The sequence below is a fragment of the Rhipicephalus microplus genome, chromosome 2, assembly GCF_043290135.1.
Source record: "Rhipicephalus microplus isolate Deutch F79 chromosome 2, USDA_Rmic, whole genome shotgun sequence".
Classification (NCBI taxonomy): domain Eukaryota; kingdom Metazoa; phylum Arthropoda; class Arachnida; order Ixodida; family Ixodidae; genus Rhipicephalus; species Rhipicephalus microplus.
In genome coordinates, this window is record NC_134701.1 from 187760624 (window position 1) to 187782674 (window position 22051).

Below are 22051 nucleotides of genomic sequence, written 5' to 3' on the forward strand. Positions count from 1 at the left end.
GTGCCGGAGCACGAGCGGCCCGTGCCCGCGGAGAGAGACGATACGCACAACAGCTGCTCAGCTAACGAAAAAGGGCCTCCCACTTTATTCGGGGCAGAATATATACAATCTCAGGGGCGCAACATGCTAGTGGCAGCCGAACTAAATGAATGAAGGGTGGCGACTTCTACAGTTATGTCGGTACTTCGGACCCTACAGAGTTCTTCATCGCCTCGGGGAAGTGAACTACGAAACTGTCACAGCAGACACGCCGCACCGTTTTTGTAGACCACGCTCCTCGGACGTGGTTCACGTCTCCAGGATGAAGCCTTACTATTAGCGTTGACTGCAAGTCAAGAACTTTGTGATGTGGCGCTTGCCATCAAGACAATTGTACATTTCTTTCTCACTCTTTTTTTTCATCTCGTTCTTTTTCTTCTCAATGGACACAAACATTTTTGACTACCTTTCTTTGTTTTTCGGAGCCGCGGCATTCATGCAATGCTTTTTTTTTTCTTTGGGGAAGGGGTAATGCCACGCTGTGTTGCTGCCAGAAGAGGAGAACGAAGAAGTGAATGGCTGCTGTGTTTCCTCTCGCGGCAATATATATACAGTCGAGCCTGCTTATAACAAACCTGAGCGTGACGCGGCATCCGTTCGCTGTATCCCGAAGTTCGCAGTAAATGAAACACAGCTTTTAAAAAAAAGTTGCGAGTGAAAACACTAACTTTTTTTGCCCCAAAAAGACTGTGATGCATGCGTTTTGAAGTGCAGAAGCGATAAGGGCGGTCTCGAGTTCATTCAAAACGGCAGGGTGCTCGTTCGCCGAGGCCCGTGGCATGAGCTGCATGAGACACTGGCTCCTAAATTTTGGCGTTCTCGCAATCCACTTTCTCAATATCGCTCTCGCCACGTACTTTATTCACAATGCCCTAATCCGTGCACAGTTCTGCAGTGTCGACATCATCATTGGCCGTAATTAAACCATCGCAACAGATGTCCTAACTGCTCTCCCAGGTCGGAGTCGACGACGCGCTGCCACAAATCGCCGCTGCAGTGGTCCTGTTCGGAAGCTTCAGGCTCGGCATCGGGCCCGACGACGACGAAGTCGGGTTCGCGAAAACAGTTTCGCACGCATGTAGCCGTCACCGCCGCCCGAGAAATATTCACCATCTTGACAGCTGAATACCTGGGCGCCCGAAGTGGCAAGTTGGCTGCCAGGTGGTCAACAGCTATGAGCAAGCGCTCCGCAACGCGGCACCTAACACGTGGATTACGCTCGAGCAAAGTGGTCACACTTTCGACATTATGTTGAGCAGCACGAAAAAGTGTGCTAGTCCTCCCGTCGGCCATCATGACCCCACATGCACACCAAGAGCGAGCAAGACGCGCACATGCGACACACATGCCAGAACACGTGGAACAGCTCCGGGCCCGTTTCCAGTCAGAAAACGAAACTAATTCAAGCCAGCGTAGCGGGCGTCACGTAGCGGTGGAGACGGGCGAAGGGGTTGTGATCAAGAGAGGAGAGCAGACTTGCCAGAGAGAGGCAAGGAGTTGCGATAAAAAGAGGGGAGGATGCGGCGGGAGGGCGACCTTGAAAACCAGAACACACGGAAAGGAGGCAGGTTGGGTAGCTTGCTTGAAAGGTCCGCGAAACTCGCACGTAGAAAAACTTGTAAAGGGTGCATGGCCGCCTGAATCAGTGTGCACGGCGGTGTTCGAAGAATCGGCGGCCGTGGTCAAAAAATCGTTTTGCTGCGCCGGCGCGTTTGCGTGGCCTCACGAACTTCGATATTTCACGATTCGTTCCGCACAATCTAACAGCTGTTTTCGCGCTTCAACACGAGCGCGGAGGGCATGCTGAGCCGAGTGCGCAAGAACAAGTTCTAAACACGAAACGAATCGCAAATTATCAGAGTCGGAAGGGTAGCGTACACGCGTGCACTAGACGCAGACAGTCGGTGGCCGACGATGTTGGCAAATGGTCTGGTCACTCCAGGCCGGCGACGCCAACGACAGTATCAGCGATCAAAAACAGGGTAGATGGCTGACCGGTCTTCGAAAGATCGCTGGCAGTGTGAAAACACTGGCCTCGTCTGGCGATGAGGGGTGCTCAGAGTAGCAAGAGGACAAAGAATAGAGGGGTGTGTAACAAAAAGCGGTCCGGGAGAGCGGCAACTAGAGGGGGCGCGAAGGCAGGGTCGGCGTTTAACAATAAGAATGTATGGGCACCTCGCCGATGCATGCCTGATCGGTGGTCGAAATTGGTTTCCCGGGAAGTCGGCAGACCACTGACTCCGTTCGCTGCAACCGATGAGCGGCACTCGGAGACGTTCATTGTAAGTGCGATTTTGTGCCATTGAACCTATGTATATTTCCACGGTCACACAGATATTGTTCGTTTTAAGCAAAAGTTCGTTTTAAGTGGGCCGTTATATGTGGGCTCGACTGTGTGTGTGTGTGTGCGTATATATAAACACACACACACACACATACATATATATATATATATTTTGATAATCGAATAAGAGGCAAAACTGGGTTGTGGGGTGTGGACTGATAACCAGAACAGAATAAGAATAGCCAGCCCAGCGTACAGGCGTTGACTCTTACTTCTCGTTATTACAATGGCACAATCGCGAAATTCAGTGTCTCGTCGGAGTACGTCAACACACCTCCGTCCATGGCCCTTCGAAGCCAAATACTCCCTTAGTCCGAGGATGGCGTCCCAGCTTCCACGGCGACTCCACGGCAGTACTGCGACACCGACATTGCCCGGTCCTCATCCATGCTTCCACAGCAGCTCAACAATATGGCGAGCTGTGTTACTTCTGGTATTCGGTGTGCTGCTTTCACCCTACTCTCCGAGACGGAAATTTCGGAGTTTCTTGGGTATGAGACTGACCTTACAACCTGGATTGGTACCGTCGACTCTGTTGAGCTCAAATATTAGTGGCCAGAGTCTACCGAGAAATCCGTCGCGACAGGACATCTTTGAGGAGCTGCCCAAGCTTGGCATCGTCTTTAAGGAAACGTGCATGCCTTGTGGTCAACGTGGAGCGCTGCCCTGACGTCTAAGTTCGCGCCGCTGTAGGATGCTTACGACACTCGCTTCATGCAGACGCGATCACGCCGGCAAGGACCAAAAGAAGACATTGCCACCCACCTTTACGACAAATTATGCCTCTGAAAGCATGTGACATAAACTGACCCACTGTGGCAGCCCAACAGTACATTGTCGATGGCATTTATGACTCAACGCACATGGCTACGCTGTCTGTGCATACAGCAAAAATGGCTTCCACACTTTCATCCAAAGGGCGGCAGAGTTGGAGGATACTGTTAAACGGCGTGCACCTGCTGCCTCCACACGAGCACTGGCATAAACGTCACGCGATGGCCATCCTTGCAGTCGCTGCAGTGATGGACACGAAAGCTATGGAAAAGCTCCACATCACGCAATCCAGTACCAAACGTGGCCGCTACCAACAGTTCGCATCTGCATTGACGGCATTGGGGAGATGACAGTTCTTGTGAATACTAAAGTGCAACCCACGGCGCTGCTTCGATCTCACCCCCTTCACTCTCCAGCCTTTGATCGAGCTCCTCTGTGGCCTCGACGGCATCGTATTACCCGTCGGTGCACTGGCATTCAGCTCCAAACTGAAGCCAAGAATGAATTCCTTACAGCTGTTCCAGTAATCAAGCACTTGCCCATTGATTTGATCTTGGAAGTAGACTATCTCCTCTCTGGTGACATGCCGATTGTCATCTAGCGTGCCCGAGTTTTGTCTTCGTCCATAGGCCTTGGTTTCAACTACAGCAGCAGCAGCTGCCGGTGAGTCTGATGTACCCACTACTCTTACCTCAGTGCTTGAACGACACAAAGCAATTTTTGCGGAAAGTACATCGCAGCTACCCGAGATTGGCCTACTTGAACATAGCATACCAACAGATGGCCATGCATCCATTTCTATACCCATACAACATTACGCCTAACGCGATTGAGTCTTCACTGCCGAACAAGTGCAGGAAATGCTGGCCGCTGGCGTGATTCGACCCTTTTCTAGTCCCTTGGTCGCACTCGTCGTTCTAGTCCAAAAGAAGAATGGCAGCCTCAGGTTTTGTGTCTATTATCAGGAACCAAGCAAGCACGCCCTTCGCGCACATCAATGTCGCCATAGACACAGAAGAACATTCTAAGTTTTTTTTATCGCTTAATTGTCATGCGGGATATTGGCAAATTAACGTTGCCGAAGACAAGCGTAAAACACCGTTCTGAACACCTTCCGGGTTCTACGAGTTAATGCATGCCTTTTGGGCTGTGAACAGCGCTAAGTACATTTCAGTACTCCATGAATATTGCCCTCAGCACATTGAAAGAGCATGCTTGTGTCATTTATCTGGATGACATATTGGCTGTGAACACAACAAAAAAAAACATCTTCGAAACTTGGATGAAGTCCTCCAAAGGCTATATGATGCCGGATTTCGACTGAACTGAGAAAAATACTAAGTTCTCTCGGACACAATCTCTTACCTGGGACATGTCATTTCGGCAGATGGTGTTCAACCTTTGCCTGAAAGAGTAGTAGAGCAACCTTTCCTACGCCAACGAGTTTGAAACAGCTGCAGGCATTCTTAGGTCTCACGTCGTACCTGCACAAGTTTGTTTCAAACTTCGCATCGACAGCAGCTCCACTCACGAATATGCTCAAGAGAGCACAGATTTCTGCATGGGGCCCTTCACAGGACACCACCTTTCAAGCTCTAAGGCACTATCTGACACAACGCCCCGTCTTGAGTCCCTCTCAGGATACGTGGGACACTGAGGTTCACACGGACGCAACTCAGGTTGGTCTAGGAGCGGGCTTCTTCTAGCGCGACCCAGACGGAGTAGAGCATGTCGTAACTTACGCCAGCCGCAAGCTATTAGATACGAAACGCCATTACCACTCGAATGAATCGGAGTGCCTGGCTGTCGTCTGGAGCGTGGGCGAGAAGTTCTGTCGCTGCTTGTTGGGCCACAAGTTCACGGTGGTGGCCGACCACACCGCAATTGCTTGGATCTTCACCAAGCGACACCTTAAGCACAAGTTTGCCCGCTAGATCATCCAAGTGCAAGACAGCATCTCTGACGCGAAGCATCGAGCAGGGAAGCTAAACTAGGTTGCAAATGCACTGCAACGTAATCCATGCGAGGAAAGCGCACCCTAAGTCAAAGAAGGCTGGATATGGTTTTCGCAGCAGGATGTTTCGAACTCACCACGTTACGATAGAGATCTGGCAGAAATAATGATGTCCCTCGAAAAAAAGCATGCAGAGTAGTTCAGATTTTGTCCTCCGCGGAAAAAAATTGTATCGACGCCATTGGACCAGTAACCAAGAACCCCACCTTTTAGTGCTTCCATCGACCATGCATTGTGAAATCCTGCATGCTATTCATGACGCCCCCAAAGGCAGTGACATAGGCCGGCGGGCTACTCTTCAGAAGCTTCACGAACGTTTTTGGTGACCGAGAATGGAGAGAAGCGTTCAATCGTACATCGCAAGCTTCGAGGTGTGCCAAAAGCATAAGCATTGCCCAGGTTGTCAGCCGGGACTACTCACGCCTATTCTACTCCCTGATAGTATTTTCAACACCATCGGGATTTATCACGTCGGTCCATTGCCCACTACAGCCGTAGGGAACCAGTAAATCGTAGTCGCAGTGGACCACATGTCAAAGTTTGTGGAAGTTGCTGCAGTGCTCTCTTTCGCAGCTGCTTCGTGATCAAATTTTTTGAGGACCATTTTGAAGGGAAACACGGCCTACCAAAAAAGATCATTTCAAACAGAGCAACTAGGTACCGAAGTCGTGAACACCGGTCATACCTCCGACAGGCTGGTGTCGAACATCATTTCACCTCGGCATACCATGTTTTTGGAGTGCTTCGTTATGCATGCACCACGTGTGTTTTGAGACCAGCCTTGTGCTTGCCAACTGCTTTGCACAGGCCTGTGTTTCTCTTGTGGAAGCCAGCGATCCAGACAATGACCATACTTTCAGTGATATATAGGAGGTAGTCATGGAATTTCTGGCAGAGACGTGGAAGGTAACTCAAGACTTATAGTTCTCGGCTGATGCCGCTGTTCCTGTTGTCAACCCTTCTATGAATGCAAGCACTGTTTTCAGTAGCCTCGATGAAGACAAAGTGCCAATAGAAAAAATTGCGTTGAATGTCAACTATGGTGCAGACTTTGAGAGTACCTCTGCCTGCTGCAGAATAAAGCAGAATGCATGGTGGCCTCATACTATGCACAAGCAAATAACAGAGATTGCTCGCGCTTGACAAAAAACACAAGGCAGACAAAGCTGACTGCCTCCTTTTGCATGTTCTTTTCAAGAAACTCCCAGTGGAAGTTTGAGAAAATCAATATTTTTTTCTGATACAATCACTCGTAAAAAACAAAAATTTTGAAAATTTGAATATATTCCCCAGACTTGTAAAGATTCCAGGACATTCAATTTCAACTTTGAAGTTGGACCACTTCACGAACCTGCTTAAACCATGAATTATTATTGCAGCGTACTGTAATCAAACAAAACTTGAGAATGGTATCCATGCAGTGATTATCATGCTCTTTACAACATCGCTGTTTCAGACACAGACTCCGAATCTTCATATCAAGTATTTCAAGTCAGCGATACACATCTGAATTATTTTCAGCAGCGTCGACCTATTGAAAGCCTACCACCATACTATACACTCAAGTTGTCCTAAGACTGCCATTATAACACCCTCCAGCCTGTTTAAATATCTCCACATGCCGTTTGGTCTTTGATACAATGTAAATCTCTAACTTTACTAGCTTTGTTATACTGAAGCGTAACTTAGAATGTTCACTCTTTGTTCCACCTTGGTTTTGGATTCATTTCACTTGCTTGCATTTCTAAAACAATCAGTTTTAAAACAATCAGTCAGCAAACCAGAATATGTACCATTCGGTAACGTACCAACATGCGTACAATGAATACACACCAGCCGGGTAGGTCCGAAATATGGAGTCGATGATGTCAGCTGTGAGGTTGTACTTGAGGCCTTCTGTACCATCTGTCTGCGGCTGCACGTCAACCAGAAATGCTGCCGAGACTCCGACAGGCTGAGCCGAAGGGGACGCCTGAGTGCTTCCAGTCTTCTTCTGTGGACAAGAAAGACATGTTAAGGCCAAGCCTGCTAATTCAATAAGACTGACATATTTTATAAAGCAATGTAAGATCGCATCACAATGATAAGGACTGTGTTCCAATTCTTAGACCGCATCGTAGACAGTCTACGCTGACAGCTCAGAAGACGGCATTGCACCCATGTTGTCCGAGAAATAGAACACGCCTGGACGGCTTCTACGCGATGAGACGCCACCTCGCTTCAAGAAAAGAAAGTTAAGATGAACAAAGGTAACTTATTTTTTTAGCTCATTACGTGTTAAAATCTAAGAAAAATTGAACGTTACTCACACAGCGATGGGAATGCCTTCCCGCATTTCGGAGCAGCCATTGGATCAGGCGAAATCTGCTTTTGGAGCAGCTACCTCTGTGTTTGGAGCACGGACGGGCTTTCCATGACACACACGGAGGAAGAAAATTTAGCTTTAATTTAGTTTAATGCTCCTATATTTACATAATTGTTTATGCATGCAGAAGCAGCAAGCCCGCAATATAAACACAAAAACTAAACAACAAAAGTAGGATTATGTACAGACGCTGTGAAGCAACATAGTAAAAGATTTTGTGAATATATTTTTTACCTTGGTCGGCATTGTGGAAATTTCGTCCACAGTGAAGAATATTGCACCAAGGCAGCTGCAGCATGAAGTTTATGGCAGCGCACAGATGCGCTCGTGCACACACACACATGCACACCACACGCACTCAAAGTTCAATCGTTACAGTAAAACTTCGTTAATATTTACATACAAACCAAGAACCTGCCGGGAACTCAGCTAACTACGCACTAAACGTAGTATGCATTAACCACCAAGTACAGAAACATGAGCAGGGTTTCCGGGGTGGAGGGTGAGGGGCGAAGGTTTGTCGTAGCGCCCTCTATCATGTCAATGTATGAGCTGACTTTGCGCCCCCCATTTCCCCCCCCCCCCCCCCCGTGCACACGCCTATGACCAGGTACCAATTAGCCTTTATTAGGTGCATTATCACCGCTAAAGAAGGAATACAGTGCCACAGCAAATACTGCTTAGAGTGCTTACCATGAAGCCATTTCTTCTTATTTTCAATGTTCAGAAATGATTTGCATTCCCGCACGACCACCCAATGGCACGTGGTGGTGACACCAAACAGCACTTCGAAACTACTACCGAATTCGGGATGCACAGCCAGGACAGCAACTGACATAGCGACGAAATGGACCTAATTGACTGTTCACAATAAATCTGTACCGCGATCAGGATCTGCTACTTCGCGAAAAAATGACGAAGTTGTTTGAGATGCGGAACGGTCGTAGGTTGCCAATCGCCTACTAGCTGGCTACAGTTGCGTGCAGCGCTTCGCCTACTTGGCGTACACACTGTGCCGAGCCACTAGCGCCCATTCCGCTTGAGACCGTGCTCAAATGTGGCGAAAAGCCTGCTGCGTTAACGCGACCATGCGAGCTTTCTGCAAGCGATGCTCTAGCGGTCCTGGCAGCGTATGGAGGCGCGTTTGGGCTGTCCCCTCATGAAAGCGTGTGCTACGCTTGCTGTCTCGGTCCCCGTGATTCACAACGCTCAACTCCGCAACAGTGGGCTGCTTTCGTTTTTGCAAAAGCGGTGCACGCTGAGCATAGTCCCCCACAATGATTGAGATGACTGGAATAATGATTGAGATGGCAGCGATGGGGGATTCAGCGCTCTCAGGTAGTTGAGGGCTATTAAAAGCGTGCACTAGGCCTAAAGCGGCGCTACGCCACACACGAAGGTAGGCGGCCTTCATGCACGAAATGGCACGCACATGAAGGCTTCCTACACATAGGCTTTTTGTCGGCCATAAGTCATACCGGCGCACTTTTCGGTGGTCACCACATCGCCTTCGTTCCTTGTCACTAATTACCAGAAAAGGCACTGCAGCAATCGCACGGAAGTAGGAATAATTGATTGGCCGATTCCGTGTTTTTGCAGCAGCACAAGTGTAAAAGATAGTGACCATCACGCAATACGTGCTGTCAACATTACTTCCAGTTCCAAAACCACCTTGTGGCACAGCAATGGCACCAATTCAACAAAAAAGACCCTTTTAGAGCAGTATGGTGCAGTAACTTACAGTTGGCGCAATTGGCACAAGTTTCCCAACACTGCTCACATTGAGTGTCTGGAGAAGTATCTGCTTATGTGCAGACGACTATTCTAGCAAGATACGAGCTATCCGAGCAATTCCCTGAGCCACCAACCACCTTGTTTGCACAGCAAAGTAACGTGCATGGTATTTGTCTCCGATGCTGTCTTCACTAAGCTGCCTATGTTACCGGCTATGTAAGAATTGGAATGGGGCTTAAGACGGCAGCCGTTCATTCAGCTGTCTATTTAGTTGTCTATGATGAGTATTGTAACACACCCAAGGTAGGTATAACATATCCCCTTTAGTCTGAATGTATGCATTTGTGTGCGCAACTTATTTTGTCAGTTCTATGCAGCAGTAGCAAATGAAGGAAGCCATAGAGCTGCAAGTCAATTGAGCCTTCTGCTTGCAAAATGAGACTCAATTTTACATCAGCCTTCAACATAGTGCTACAGAAATACACTTCACCGTAAAGTCTACCATGTTTCACGGATATTCAAAATGACGCTTATAATAGAAACTTCCTCACAATACCTGAAGCAACAATAATCAACTTGTGCACATGCTTAGATTTGTTAGTTTAAAGTCTAAATGAAAAATGCAGTTGAGCGCACACAGATTAAGGAGTTCTACACTCTGCAATCTCGAGGCCTGATTTGAAAACTTAGCACTACTTTCTAACGACATCCTCAAGTTTATTTTCTTTTGATGTGAAATGTTTGAACCAGCAGCTTTGAATACGACACATTTATTGGCAGCGCATTAAAAACTTGAGATTGAAGGGGGTGTTCAAGTAGCACCTAAACTGCAACAAGGCAAATGATTTAATTTGATACTGGTCAATTATTCCAACAGGCAGAGAGGACTACCTGCTTAGAGTGAGCTCCATTAAGCCACGGTCAGGAAGTCGGCAAACTCTTACCGTCAGTACATAATTACGTATGCTGAGCAGTTTCATCTAACGAGTAGTGAATGACACCAGTGCAGTTTTACATGAAACAGAGATGCAACTGTACCATGAGTCAATTTCTCCTGTGTTCACTAAAAGAATGAATCTATACATCTCTGTATTGTGTGCGGGTTAATGTCAATTCTCATAGCACATAAGTGGTGCTAACTCTCCTCCACAACCGATGGAGAGCACTGCAAAAAATCTTGGTTAACTGCTTACTGAGTTCGCCTACTTCATGAGCACTAATAATACCTAGAAGTACAGTTGACTCTCATTTAAATGAACATCTCTTAAATGGAACTGCTGCTGATATGAAACAAGTGCTAATAGTTGTGTTCTGCCCCCTTGTTCACCTCTGGTTAAATAGAACTGCTGTTAAATAGAACATAGTTTCCTGGTCCCTTCAAGTTCCGTTCAATGAGAGTTAACTGTGAATGCAAAACAATAAATTTATGATGACCAGCAAGTTATATACAGTAGGAGAGAGAGAAAGAGAGAGAATGGAAAAGAGCTGCGAGAAGGCGAGGGATCCTACTCACGGTAGGCCTCTTCTACCACCTCAGAACACCTCAGGATTAGCCTCCTGAAGGTGGGGGTTGTAGCTACGCATGGCAGCCTCCCACAACTCCAGACTACTTATTTGTTTACTAAGGCTCAGGGGAGGGGAGTGATTTCGACATTGCCACATAATGTGGTTAAGGTACACTTTCCTTACCGTACAAAACTTGCAGTCTGAATTAGGGTAAATTACAGGATAAATTTTGTGGCGTAAGGTAGGGAAGAGAAAATTTCGGGTTTGTAGTTTACGCCAGAAGACCTCACGCCTGCAGGAGAACAGACGCTGTAAAGGCGGTAGGGTACGGCGACCGAGGCGGTAGTGCCCGCAAATGTCGTTGTATGTAAGTAATCGTTCTTTAGATGTACATGCAATAGGTAAATCGTTGGTTTCTGAAACGTCCCCTAGGCGAGCTCGCGCTCGGATCGTGAAAGTTCGAGCGCTTGCGTGGGCCGCCTCATTACCAATTAAGCCTGAGTGAGCAAGGGTCCAAATTACCGGAACAAGTTGGGATGGCGGATTACAGGAGAGAAGGGCTAGGGCTGTCCTGCAAACCCTACCCACTCCTAGGTTGTATATGGCAGTTTTCGAATCCCTCACAATAACAGAAGAGTGAGCAATTGTAGCGGCAAGTGCAACTGCTACCTCCTCCGCCTCTTCCGAAGACAAGACTCGAATGGATGCTGCTGTTGCAACACTGCCGTCAGAGTTAACTGTCAATGCAAATTTCTGCCCACAAGGATACTCTGCGGCATTGCAGAGTATCCTTGCAGTTCAAGAAACATCATTGCAGTTCAAGAATTTTTTGTGAAGACATTTAGCTCGTTGTCTTCTATGCTCGTGATGTTGAGTGCAGCACTCATCTCTTTTCGCTTCAGCGGAACAGATACGACAGCTTTATTCCTGGTGAGTGTCTTCATTACAGATCACCTCGCAACTTTAGAGGGTCCCTCAAATGGCTTTTTTCACATTCCGTTTTTGATTAGACCACTAGTGGAGCAAATCATTGGCACCAGAGTTCAATCGAAACACCCATTATTAACGGAGCTATGAGTACTAAAAAAGTACCCTCCTCCTTAGCTCCGCCTTTCACCCTCAACTTCCTTCAACTCTTCCTTCGAACACTGGGGGCTAAGCTGCATCTTCACGACGCCTGCGTCACAATATGGCGTTCCCTCCGCCGATCAGATATACCGGCAGTCTGTGCTGCGCGTTGCACAGCTAATCAGATCAGCTGAAAACGATGACGTCAGTGAGGCAGAGCATGTCGCTTGTTGTATGAGCGGTTGAAAACGCGTTAGGCCGAGTCGCAGCAATCTGCAGCGATCTGGAGCGATTCGCAGCTTTAAAGCATTGTAATAAATTACACAATTTATGCAGAGAGATCAAATCGGTCTCTAAATTACCCTTGGGACTTGGTCTACCAACCCAATGTGTTAATAAAAAATCGTCAAAACAGTTTCAGGGTCCCTTTAAGGCACATGAACACCCACAAAGCTGCAACGTCTAAAAATAACAAACAATGCAATTGTATTTGTAAATTTATAGCATATGATCTTACAACCAACACAGAAGTCTTTGTCTCGCACCGAGTGCCCTACACATATGACAGTCACTGTACCCAAGATAAGAGAGTTATAGAGACACAGCTCTCCAAAATGTTTGTGTACCTATGTACACAAACTCCTTCGTAACATGCCTTGTGGATCCTTTTGTACAATATTGCAGTTTACACCTGACCAATACTGTCCCTTAACTATGAATCCCCTGTTTCAAATTTTAATGCTCTCTATATTCTACTGAATTTCACAAAAGATAACCAAACCATTGTTTAGCATGCTACGAAATGACTAAGCATAATCAAAGTATCAGGGTGACAGAGGCGTTTATGGTACATATTCATCAGCTTTTGTAGGCTTTTACACAGACAAATGAGGACATTGTCTAAGGAGATAGATGTCAAAAGGGACTTTTGAATATTTATGTCATCTCTTATATAGGGCTAAGATAAAATGGGAGCAGGGCTCACAGGAGCATGGTTGGCCCAAAACTCTTCTGGGGTGATGACACGGCTGACAACCAAATTCCTGTACAGCTCAAACAGGCGTGGGTCTTCCTGAAGAATCCTGCATGAGAACACAGTTAAATACCAGATCAATCAGGCATGACAAATCAAGAGATAATAAAATTTCTCCTTGTGTATAGGATTAACACAAAACAAAAAGTACGGAAACGAGAACATTTCCAGAAATTGAATCACAACCACTTTTATACTATGCAAAAGCGACAGGAAGACCTTTCTGCCCTTCTACAAGCTCACGGGATTCTGCAGCATTGATTTGGAATAATGTGTATCCATGTGTTTCGAGTTGATGAATTTGCCCTCTTGCTGCCAACTGTAATCTTGCTGGCTAGCTCAATCGGTAGAGCAAGTGCCGTGGAAAGTCATAGGACACAGGTTCAATCCCCAGGCCCGGGCTAATTTTTGGACAACTAAGAAGCTTCCTTTCTGAGAAATCCATAGGGATTTACTTGCGGCTTGGGGCTGCAAACAGGAGGTCATCAATTTCCCTGTCTTAACCCAAAAAAACGATTTGTAGTAATATGCAAATGGTTTGCGATTCAGCCACGATGGAGCTGTTCCAAATGTGAGATACATGTACTGTCTTATTAATAAAAAACACCTTAGACTGATAGGGCGTTCTGCAAAACCTTTTGATCACCAAGTCAGCAATGATGATAGGGCAAGGCATTCATGTATCAGCAATGTCAGACCAAGGTCTCATGAGGTAGCTTCTGTTAGTGCCTGCAAATAAAGGGCCATTGCAGTTCTTGCTTACTTAGAAGCCGTATTCTTGCAACAAGAAAAAGCTTTGTAGGGAAGCAATCTTTTCTTTCAAAGTGCTTGTAGTGGCTGGCATGATAACCCAGCCACTTCACACCTCTATGGCACAGTCACTTCATTCTTGTATTTAGAACCTCCATGGTTTACCTCTAAAGAATTTCCGATATCATTGTTATTGTATTAGCAACGCAACCATTAGCTAGAAAAAACTGTCTGTTGTCTTAATTCGAAGTTAGCAAAAGGTGTGCGCCTATGAATTGGGCCTGGACAGAAAGGGCAGCAGTGATGAAGTGCATTTATATATGTAAATAAATATCAATAAACCTCTTGGTCTCCAGTACTGAAGCCTGACGCTGTAACAACTGTATTACATGTGTCATCAGGCACAAAAGAATGTTTCATGAGCAAATGAGAGTGTTCAGGTATTGTGTTGAACTCTTGGTCACCATCCACCTCAATAATTCAAGCGCATTGACAGACTTGGCACATTTTCACAACACCAATAGTTTGTCGTGTCTCACCTAGTACATACAACGTTGGGGTAAAAGGCCTGGATCACCACTGATGCTATTGATCATTCTTATAGCCAAGAGTTGTTCAACACCGCCAGTGCCCTTTCCCCCGGTTTAACGCTACTGAATTTTTTTCACATATGCCGCTAAGAGGAGGCTGGGGTATCAGAAAACGTGTTTTTAATAGTTGGGAGAACAGAATGAAATTTACCGTATACACTTGTTAAGTTTTTTCTGCAAAGTCCAAATCTCTGAGTAGATTTTTAAAAGCCATATTAGAATAAAAGATATGTCATTTCTACAATGTCTTTAAGCATAATTTTTGGGAGGATTTTTGGCTACCTCTCTAGGTCAAAAACAATGTACAGTGTAACCCTGATTATACAACTTTTAGGGGACCACGCAAAACCGTTGTATAACCCGGGCGTCGTATAATCGAAACACTAAGATTATAGACCGCGACACTCAACCTTGCCCAAAAAAACGAGTACAGACTGCCTAAATAAGTCTTTGGCAGAACCTTCTGCCTCTGAAATGAGGGTAGATTAAATTATTGTTGCCAGTGGTAGCTAACGGCAGCAATAATTAGTTGAAGGAGGTCCAAGGGAATCTGTATTCTCAGCTTTAAAAACAATCAAATCTAACGAACATCTTTGTACAGATAAATTAAGTCCGAAAATTGCCTGCGCATAAAAACGAAACCGAAACCATGTTGCCGTGAGCCTCTCATCAGAAGAGTCAGACGCAGCGCCATAGCTATCGTGTAAAGGCGACGGTGAACGAGTTTATGTACTATAGTGGCTAGAAAGGTTTTTCTGCTGTTGTGAACGAGACGGCAAAGCTGAAAGAGTTTACAATACAGCCTCTAGAGGGCGCATATGCACGTCTTAGTCCACGCTCTCAGGCGTTTCTCGTTTAAAACAACAAGCTTTGTAGTAACGGTACAAGGTCGCTGTGCTCGTCACACAGGGCACCGATAAATTGTAAATGAAGAAAAAAAACTGATCTTCAGAGTATGCTGCCAGGTTATCTTCATTTAAATAGCACATACAAGCGGGATATATATAGCACGCATGGAACGAAGATGTAGTAGATTCGGGGTTTCAGTCCCAGTTTATTAACATTCTTTTCCACACAGTTGCCTTTGAGTATAAAGGCATCAATATCCATACATATTTATAAGCACTACATAAAAATAAAAAAACAATACATTTGGGCGCACATTAAAGAACCCCAGGTGGTCGAAATTTTTGGAAATCTCCAATACGGCATCGCTCATAATCATATGGTGGTTTTGGGACGTTAAACTCCACTTATCAGTCAATTGAAAACCAAAATACAAGCAGATATAAAGATGCAAGGACATGTGTTTTAATGCAGAATGTGAGTGAATAGTGAAAAAAAAGAAAGGCATACCTCAATGCAATAGGCACTAAATAATAAATATTTATCTACAACTGAGCATCAGCAGACAATAAATTGAAATTTATGTACACATGAGGGATAAGTATTGAACATACTGTTATGAGACAATGCCCCACAAAAGCGGTTAGATAGGCGCGGAGAAAGACGACGTGATTTAGGTGTAGGGCTCAGCACTCGTTCTCCATCTTGGCTTGCATGTTGGCGCTGTGTAAATACATCTTCAAACACTTAGTTTCGTGTGTATCTTCATGTAACAGTTTAATGGAAGGTGCTGGGTTACAACACATGGCGGAGTTATGCAGCGGACGCCTAGTAGCTGCTTCTGACATGTCCACCGGCAGCAACGCTTCGTCAACTGTCGCGCCCAATGCATCAACGGCGCCAACCTCACCTGTTTTCCTCGTGGCCGCTCCACCCCGCGATCCCGGCAACTATTCGAGAACGGAAGGCGAGGACGTGGATGAGTGGCTTAAACTCAATGAGCTCGTCAGCGAAAACCACAGGTGGGACCCAACCTAGATGCTGGCAAACATCACCTTTTATTTGCAAGGAACGGCCAAGGCATGATTTAATAACAATGTGGACGCGATCACGAGCTGGCACGTATGCAAGACCAAGTTACGCGAGTTGTTTGGTCAATCTGCCGGCTGCAAGCAGGCCACTAGAAAAGAATTTGGCAGACGTGTTCAGACGTCCACGGAGTCCTACCTGGCGTATATACAAGATGTGCTGACCCTTTGCCGTAAAACTGACCGAACCATGGCTGAAGCAGACAAGGTAGCGCACGTGCTCAAGGGCATCGCGGACGATGCATTTAACCTCCTTGTGTGCAGAGGCTGTTCTATCGTGCAAGATGTTATCTCGGAGTGCCAACGCTTTCAAGAGGCTAAAAGCCGTCGCATTGCCTACCACTTTACGCGCCTTCCCAACACTGCTGCGACGTCAACTTGCGAGGATCTTCGTATAGCGACCCAGCCCAATTCACACTCCAATGACATCACGAGAATCGTACGCCGCGAAATCGAGGCCACATCACCCGCACCCTTGAGAGCACTAGCACCGAGTGATCCTCATCCGACCATTTCGCTAATACAGACCGTTGTTCGCCAAGAACTAGCCAACGCGGGTATTCACACCGTCTGTTCTGTGCACCGTCCCGACGCTGTCCGTTCATCTACCTCCAGCCACCCACAGCATTATCGCCGCCCTGCTCCACGTAACTGTGACCGAAATGAGTGGAGGACGCCTGACGATAAACCGATTTGCTTTCGATGTGAACGAGTGGGACACATTTCCCGTCATTGCCGAAGCACGTGCACCTCACCATATCGGGCAAACTCAAGCTTCTCCAACCTCCACTCACCAGCCCATCTCTATGGCCAGGAACTACCACGGCATGATAGCTCAGCTAATTACGACCCGACCCCTGCGACCACTGCCCAGTACAGTCGCTCACCTTCACCTCGACGTAGATTTTCCCGGTCTCAACCGCCGCCCCGTTCCCTGCCTGGCGGTTTTCTTCGAAAAACTAACGGCTGCAGCTCCTGGAGGTGACGCTGCTGATACGACTTGCTCTCCAATTCCTCTGTTGACGCTGCCGACCAATCAGAACCTGATCGACGTTGAAGTGGACGGTTTATCTGTTAAAGCCTTGGTGGACACTGGCGCCCATATTTCTGTGATGAGCTTGCACATTCGTGACCGCTTAAAAAAAAAGTCCTTACTCCAGCTCCTTCACGCAGTGTTCGTGTTGCTGATGGTGGTACGGCTTCTGTTATTGGCGTCAGTACTGCATGCGTCACTATCGCCGGCCGTCAAACTTCAGTTCTCTTCACTGTTCTCTCTCAATGTACCAATGATGTTATCCTCGGTCTTGACTTTTTGTCCACTCATTCCGCCCTCATCGATTGCTCAGCTGGTACTGTGCAACTTCACCTACCGTACCCGACTGATCCGCCCAGTCCACCCCAAGCTGGTATATGCTCTGCTGAGCATGTCCGTTTGTCACCGCAAACTGTGACCTGCATCGCCGTAATGCCCTCACCACCTGTATCCGATGGCGACTATATGCTCGCGCCCATTACATCCATTCTTTTGACTCACAGTGTTCCCTTATTACACACTGTTATTCAGTTACGTGCAAACCGCGCTTTGATTCCTGTGCTCAACTTTGCTCTGTGTCCACAAGTGCGCCCGCGTGATTGATTGATTGATATGTGGGGTTTAACGTCCCAAAACCACCATTTGATTATGAGAGACGCCGTAGTGGAGGGCTCCGGAAATTTTGACCACCTGGGGTTCTTTAACGTGCACCCAAATCTGAGCACACGGGCCTACAACATTTCCGCCTCCATCGGAAATGCAGCCGCCGCAGCCGGGATTCGAACCCGCGACGTGCGGGTCAGCAGCCGAGTACCTTAGCCACTAGACCACCGCGGCGGGGCAAGTGCGCCTGCGTGGAATTGCCCTCGCCATGCTGACTCCCTCTGACGAATGCGTCATCTCAGCTGTCTTCGAACGATTCTGGACACTGTAGCTACACCCATGCTGGATCTTCGCAAGCAAGCCCGTCTGCTGACGTTAAAAAAATGATCGCGTCAGACCTTTTGCCGCATCAAGCTGACGCACTCCTTCACGTACTTGAGTCATACTAGGATGTATTTGACTTTTGTGATCGTCCGCTAGGTCAAACCACTGCTGTAAAGCACTGCATTGACACCGGCGATGCCTCCCCTGTCCATCGACGGCCGTACCGCGTATCTCCAACCGAGCGTCACATAATTCAAGCAAAAGTCGACAAAATGCTCGCGAGAGACATAATTGAGCCATCACGTAGTCCATGAGCTTCCCCTGTAGTTCTTGTCAAAAAAAAGGACAACACTTGGAGATTCTGTGTTGACTACCAACATCTGAACAAGATTACTAAAAAGGACGTCTACCCGCTACCGCGCACAGACGACGCCCTGGATTGTCTTCACAATGCTAAGTATTTTTCGTCCATTGATCTAAGATCAGGGTACTGGCAAATTGCTGTCGACGACATGGACCGCGAAAAGACCGCTTTTTGTCACACCCGATGGTCTTTACCAGTTCAAGGTCATGCCCTTCGGGTTATGCAACGCTCCGGCCACCTTCGACCGGATGATAGACTCTCTTTTGCATGGGTTCAAATGGTCAATTTGTCTATGTTACCTTGACGACGTTATCGTATTTTCTCCGACCTTTGAGACCCCCCCCCCCCCCCGAACGCCCATCCTCAATACTGGCTGTTTTTCGCAATGCCGGTCTCCAACTGAACTCGTCAAAGTGCCACTTCGGACGCCAGCAACTAACCATGTTGGGCCACCTTGTCGACTCCTCTGGTGTACACCCGGATCCCGATAAAGTGCGAGCTGTGCGGAACTTCCCCATTCGGACCTGCCCTAAGGAAGTCCGCAGCTTTCTCCGTCTGTGCTCGTACTTTCGACGTTTTGTGAACAACTATGCGGAAGTAGCCTGCCCTCTCACAAACTTACTGAGAAAAGATGTCTCATCCCCATGGGGTGCTGCGCAGGCTACGGCGTTCTCTACACTTATTACATTGCTAACAGGACCACCTGTTCTGGCCCATTTTGACAATGCCACCCCTACAAAAGTCCGCACCAATGCCAGTGGCCACGGAATTGGTGCTGTTTTGGTCCAGCATCAAAGCGGCTGCGCCCGCGTTATCGCCTATGCCAGCCGTCTCTTCTCGCAGGCGGAAAGGAATTACTCAATCCCCGAAAAAGAATGCCTTGCTCTCGTTTGGGCAGTAGCGAAATTCCGGCCCAATTTAAACGGTCGACATTTCTCCGTAATAACCGACCACCACGCACTTTGCTGGCTCGCATCCTTGAAGGACCCCACAGGGCGCCTTGGTCGATGGGCATTACGACTCGAAGAGTATAACTACTCGGTGTCCGACAAATCTGGCCGCTTACACCATGACACTGACTGCTTATCTCGGAATCCAGTGGACCCACCTGAGGCGTTCGATGAAGCGCCATATGTCCTGTCTCTCTCCGCTTTAAGCAACATCCATGAGGAACAGCGCCGAGACCCTGTCTTACGTAACATTATCGAGAAGCTTCATTCTGCGGCACCCCGTCCCTCTACTCAACTGTTTGTGCTCAAGGATGGCACATTGTACCGTTACAACGTCCGCCCTGATGGAAACGAATTGCTCCTTGTGGTACCTTCCCACTTACGTGCGAGCGTGATCGGCCAGCTCCACGACGCTTCCACTGCCGGTCACCTCGAACTATCTCGGAGCTCGGACGTATGACCGTGCACAGCGTCGATTTTACTGGCCCAGTCTTTATCGCTCGGTCCGCAGCTACGTCGCCTCATGCGACCAGTGTCAACGCCGAAAAATACCTTCGGTTAGCCCTGCTGGGTTCCTCCAACCACTTGACGTTCCCTTTGATCCGTTTTTTCGACTTGGTCTTGACCTCCTGGGATCAAGTGGATATCTGTTGCGACGGATCACACAACCCGGTACGCCATCGCACGGGCTCGACCGACCAGCTGTGCCACGGACGTTGCCGGTTTGCTTCTACACGACGTTATACTTCATCATGGTGCACCACGTCAACTCCTTACAGATCGTGGGCGCTATTTCCTTTCCGGAGTTATCGACGACCTCCTCCACTCCTGCGAGACAAAACATAAATTTACGACAGCCTACCACCCACAAACTAACGGCCTGACTGAGCAATTCGACCGGACTTTAACCGATATGCTCGTTATGTACGTGTCGTCCGACCACCAAGACTGGGACGTTGCATTGCCTTTCGTTACGTTTGCTTATAATTCCTCACATCACGATGCAGCTTTTTATCCCGTGTTTGGCCGTGATCCAACTTTACCGTTTGACACCATCTTTTCGGCAGCCGTCGACTCGACGACCGAATACGCCCGGGATGCTGTCACCAGAGCTCGAAAAGCACGAGAAGTTGCCCGTGAGCGCCTCTTAGCATCGCAAGATCAGCAGCGGCGGCATTACAACTCCCATCATCGCCAAGTTTCCTTTACTCCGGGTTCTCTTGTGCTATTGTGGACTCCGACCAGGCGCGTTGGACTTTCTGAAAAACTGCTTTCTCGCTATTCAGGACCCTACCGCGTATTGTGCCAGGTGACAGATGTCACCTACGAGATAGCCCCGCTCGAGTCTTCCTCCTCCTCCCCTTCACTATCTACAGACATTGTTCATGTATCTCGCCTTAAGCTTTACCACTCGGCAACATCATAGAAAGCACCGAGACGGTGCTTCAGCACCCCGGGGTTATGTTATGAGACAATGTCCCACAAAAGCGGTTAGATAGGCGCGGAGAAAGCCGACGTGATTTAGGTGTAGGGCTCAGCACTCGTTCTCCATCTTGGCTTGCGTGTTGGCGCTGTGTAAATACATCTTCAAACGCTTAGTTTCGCGTGTACCTTCACGTAACAATATGTATAAGTTGCAGCAAACGAAATAGATGTACTTACACTAACATAAGAAAAATGGAAGAACAATAGGTAAAAGCCAAGCAATAGCAGGATGCAAACACTTCGATTTCTGAGAGCCCAGGCCATTTTGCAACTATATTTTGCAAAAACAAAATCGAAATTCCTACAGGAACACCCCCCCCCCCCTCCAGTGACAGCGGCTGTCCCACTCTCCTTCCACTTACGAACATACTGGTCTTCAAAGAATTTTGTTGCTACTCTTTTCTGCTTACGCAAAAGAGCACAATAAAACGGGTACATTTCCCAGATCAATAATTGGCACAGACAACTCAGTTAAAAAAAAAAGGTGCGGCCTGTTACTTGCAGGTATACTTTTTTTACTTTGTTGCTTTATCTGTCCGGCAGTTGCTATGACCATTTCAGCCTTTGCCAGCTGAAACATACACCTTGGAGGAGGGTGAAAGTTCATCGCAGCAGCTTCCCTTCCTATTAATGTAATGTATGAGGCAGACTTAGCGCCCTCTCCCTCCGCTCTTAGTGAGGGCGGCTGTCTCCCCCCCCCCCCTTTACACCTGCACACACATAAGCTAATGACACGCTGATTTTCAAGGAACTTTGTCGTAGCTGTTTTCTGCATGCGTAGAGAGCACAATGAAGGGAGTATGTTTACCAAATTAACAACAATTGGTACAGACAGCTCTAAAAAAAATGGTGTGTACTCTGTTGCATACTTTTTTTTATTGGTGCTTTATTCGTCTGCCAGTTTATTGTTGACCATTCCAGCCTTTGTCAGCTGAAACATCCACCTTGATTTGAGGGGGGGGGGGGGGTGGAGCACTGGTAAAACTGCATTATGAAGCAGATGCCATCATAAGACAACCAAAATTGTGTGCGCACAGCAAAAAATATGTCCAACTCCTAGTTTGTGCATCTGTAGAAGGCTATATGAGAAGTAAGAATTATATTTTTAATTACTTCTAGCCCTGCCATGAAGATAATTAGC

At 47.3% G+C, this 22051-nt stretch overlaps 2 protein-coding genes across 2 annotated transcripts in view; both read right to left on the reverse strand.

Annotated features, from left to right (window-relative positions):
• Positions 1-22051, reverse strand: part of LOC119169646 (uncharacterized) — a 375903-nt gene that overhangs the window by 80744 nt on the left and 273108 nt on the right. The window lies entirely within an intron of this gene.
• The window catches only part of Tfb1 (transcription factor B1), a 71308-nt gene that overhangs the window by 43061 nt on the left and 6196 nt on the right, over positions 1-22051 (reverse strand). The window contains exons 3-4 of the mRNA XM_037421741.2: positions 12830-12926; positions 7005-7164 (exon numbers count right to left, since the gene is read on the reverse strand). Coding sequence (XP_037277638.2) covers positions 7005-7164; positions 12830-12926 — 257 coding nt within the window. The remainder of the gene's footprint in view (positions 1-7004; positions 7165-12829; positions 12927-22051) is intronic.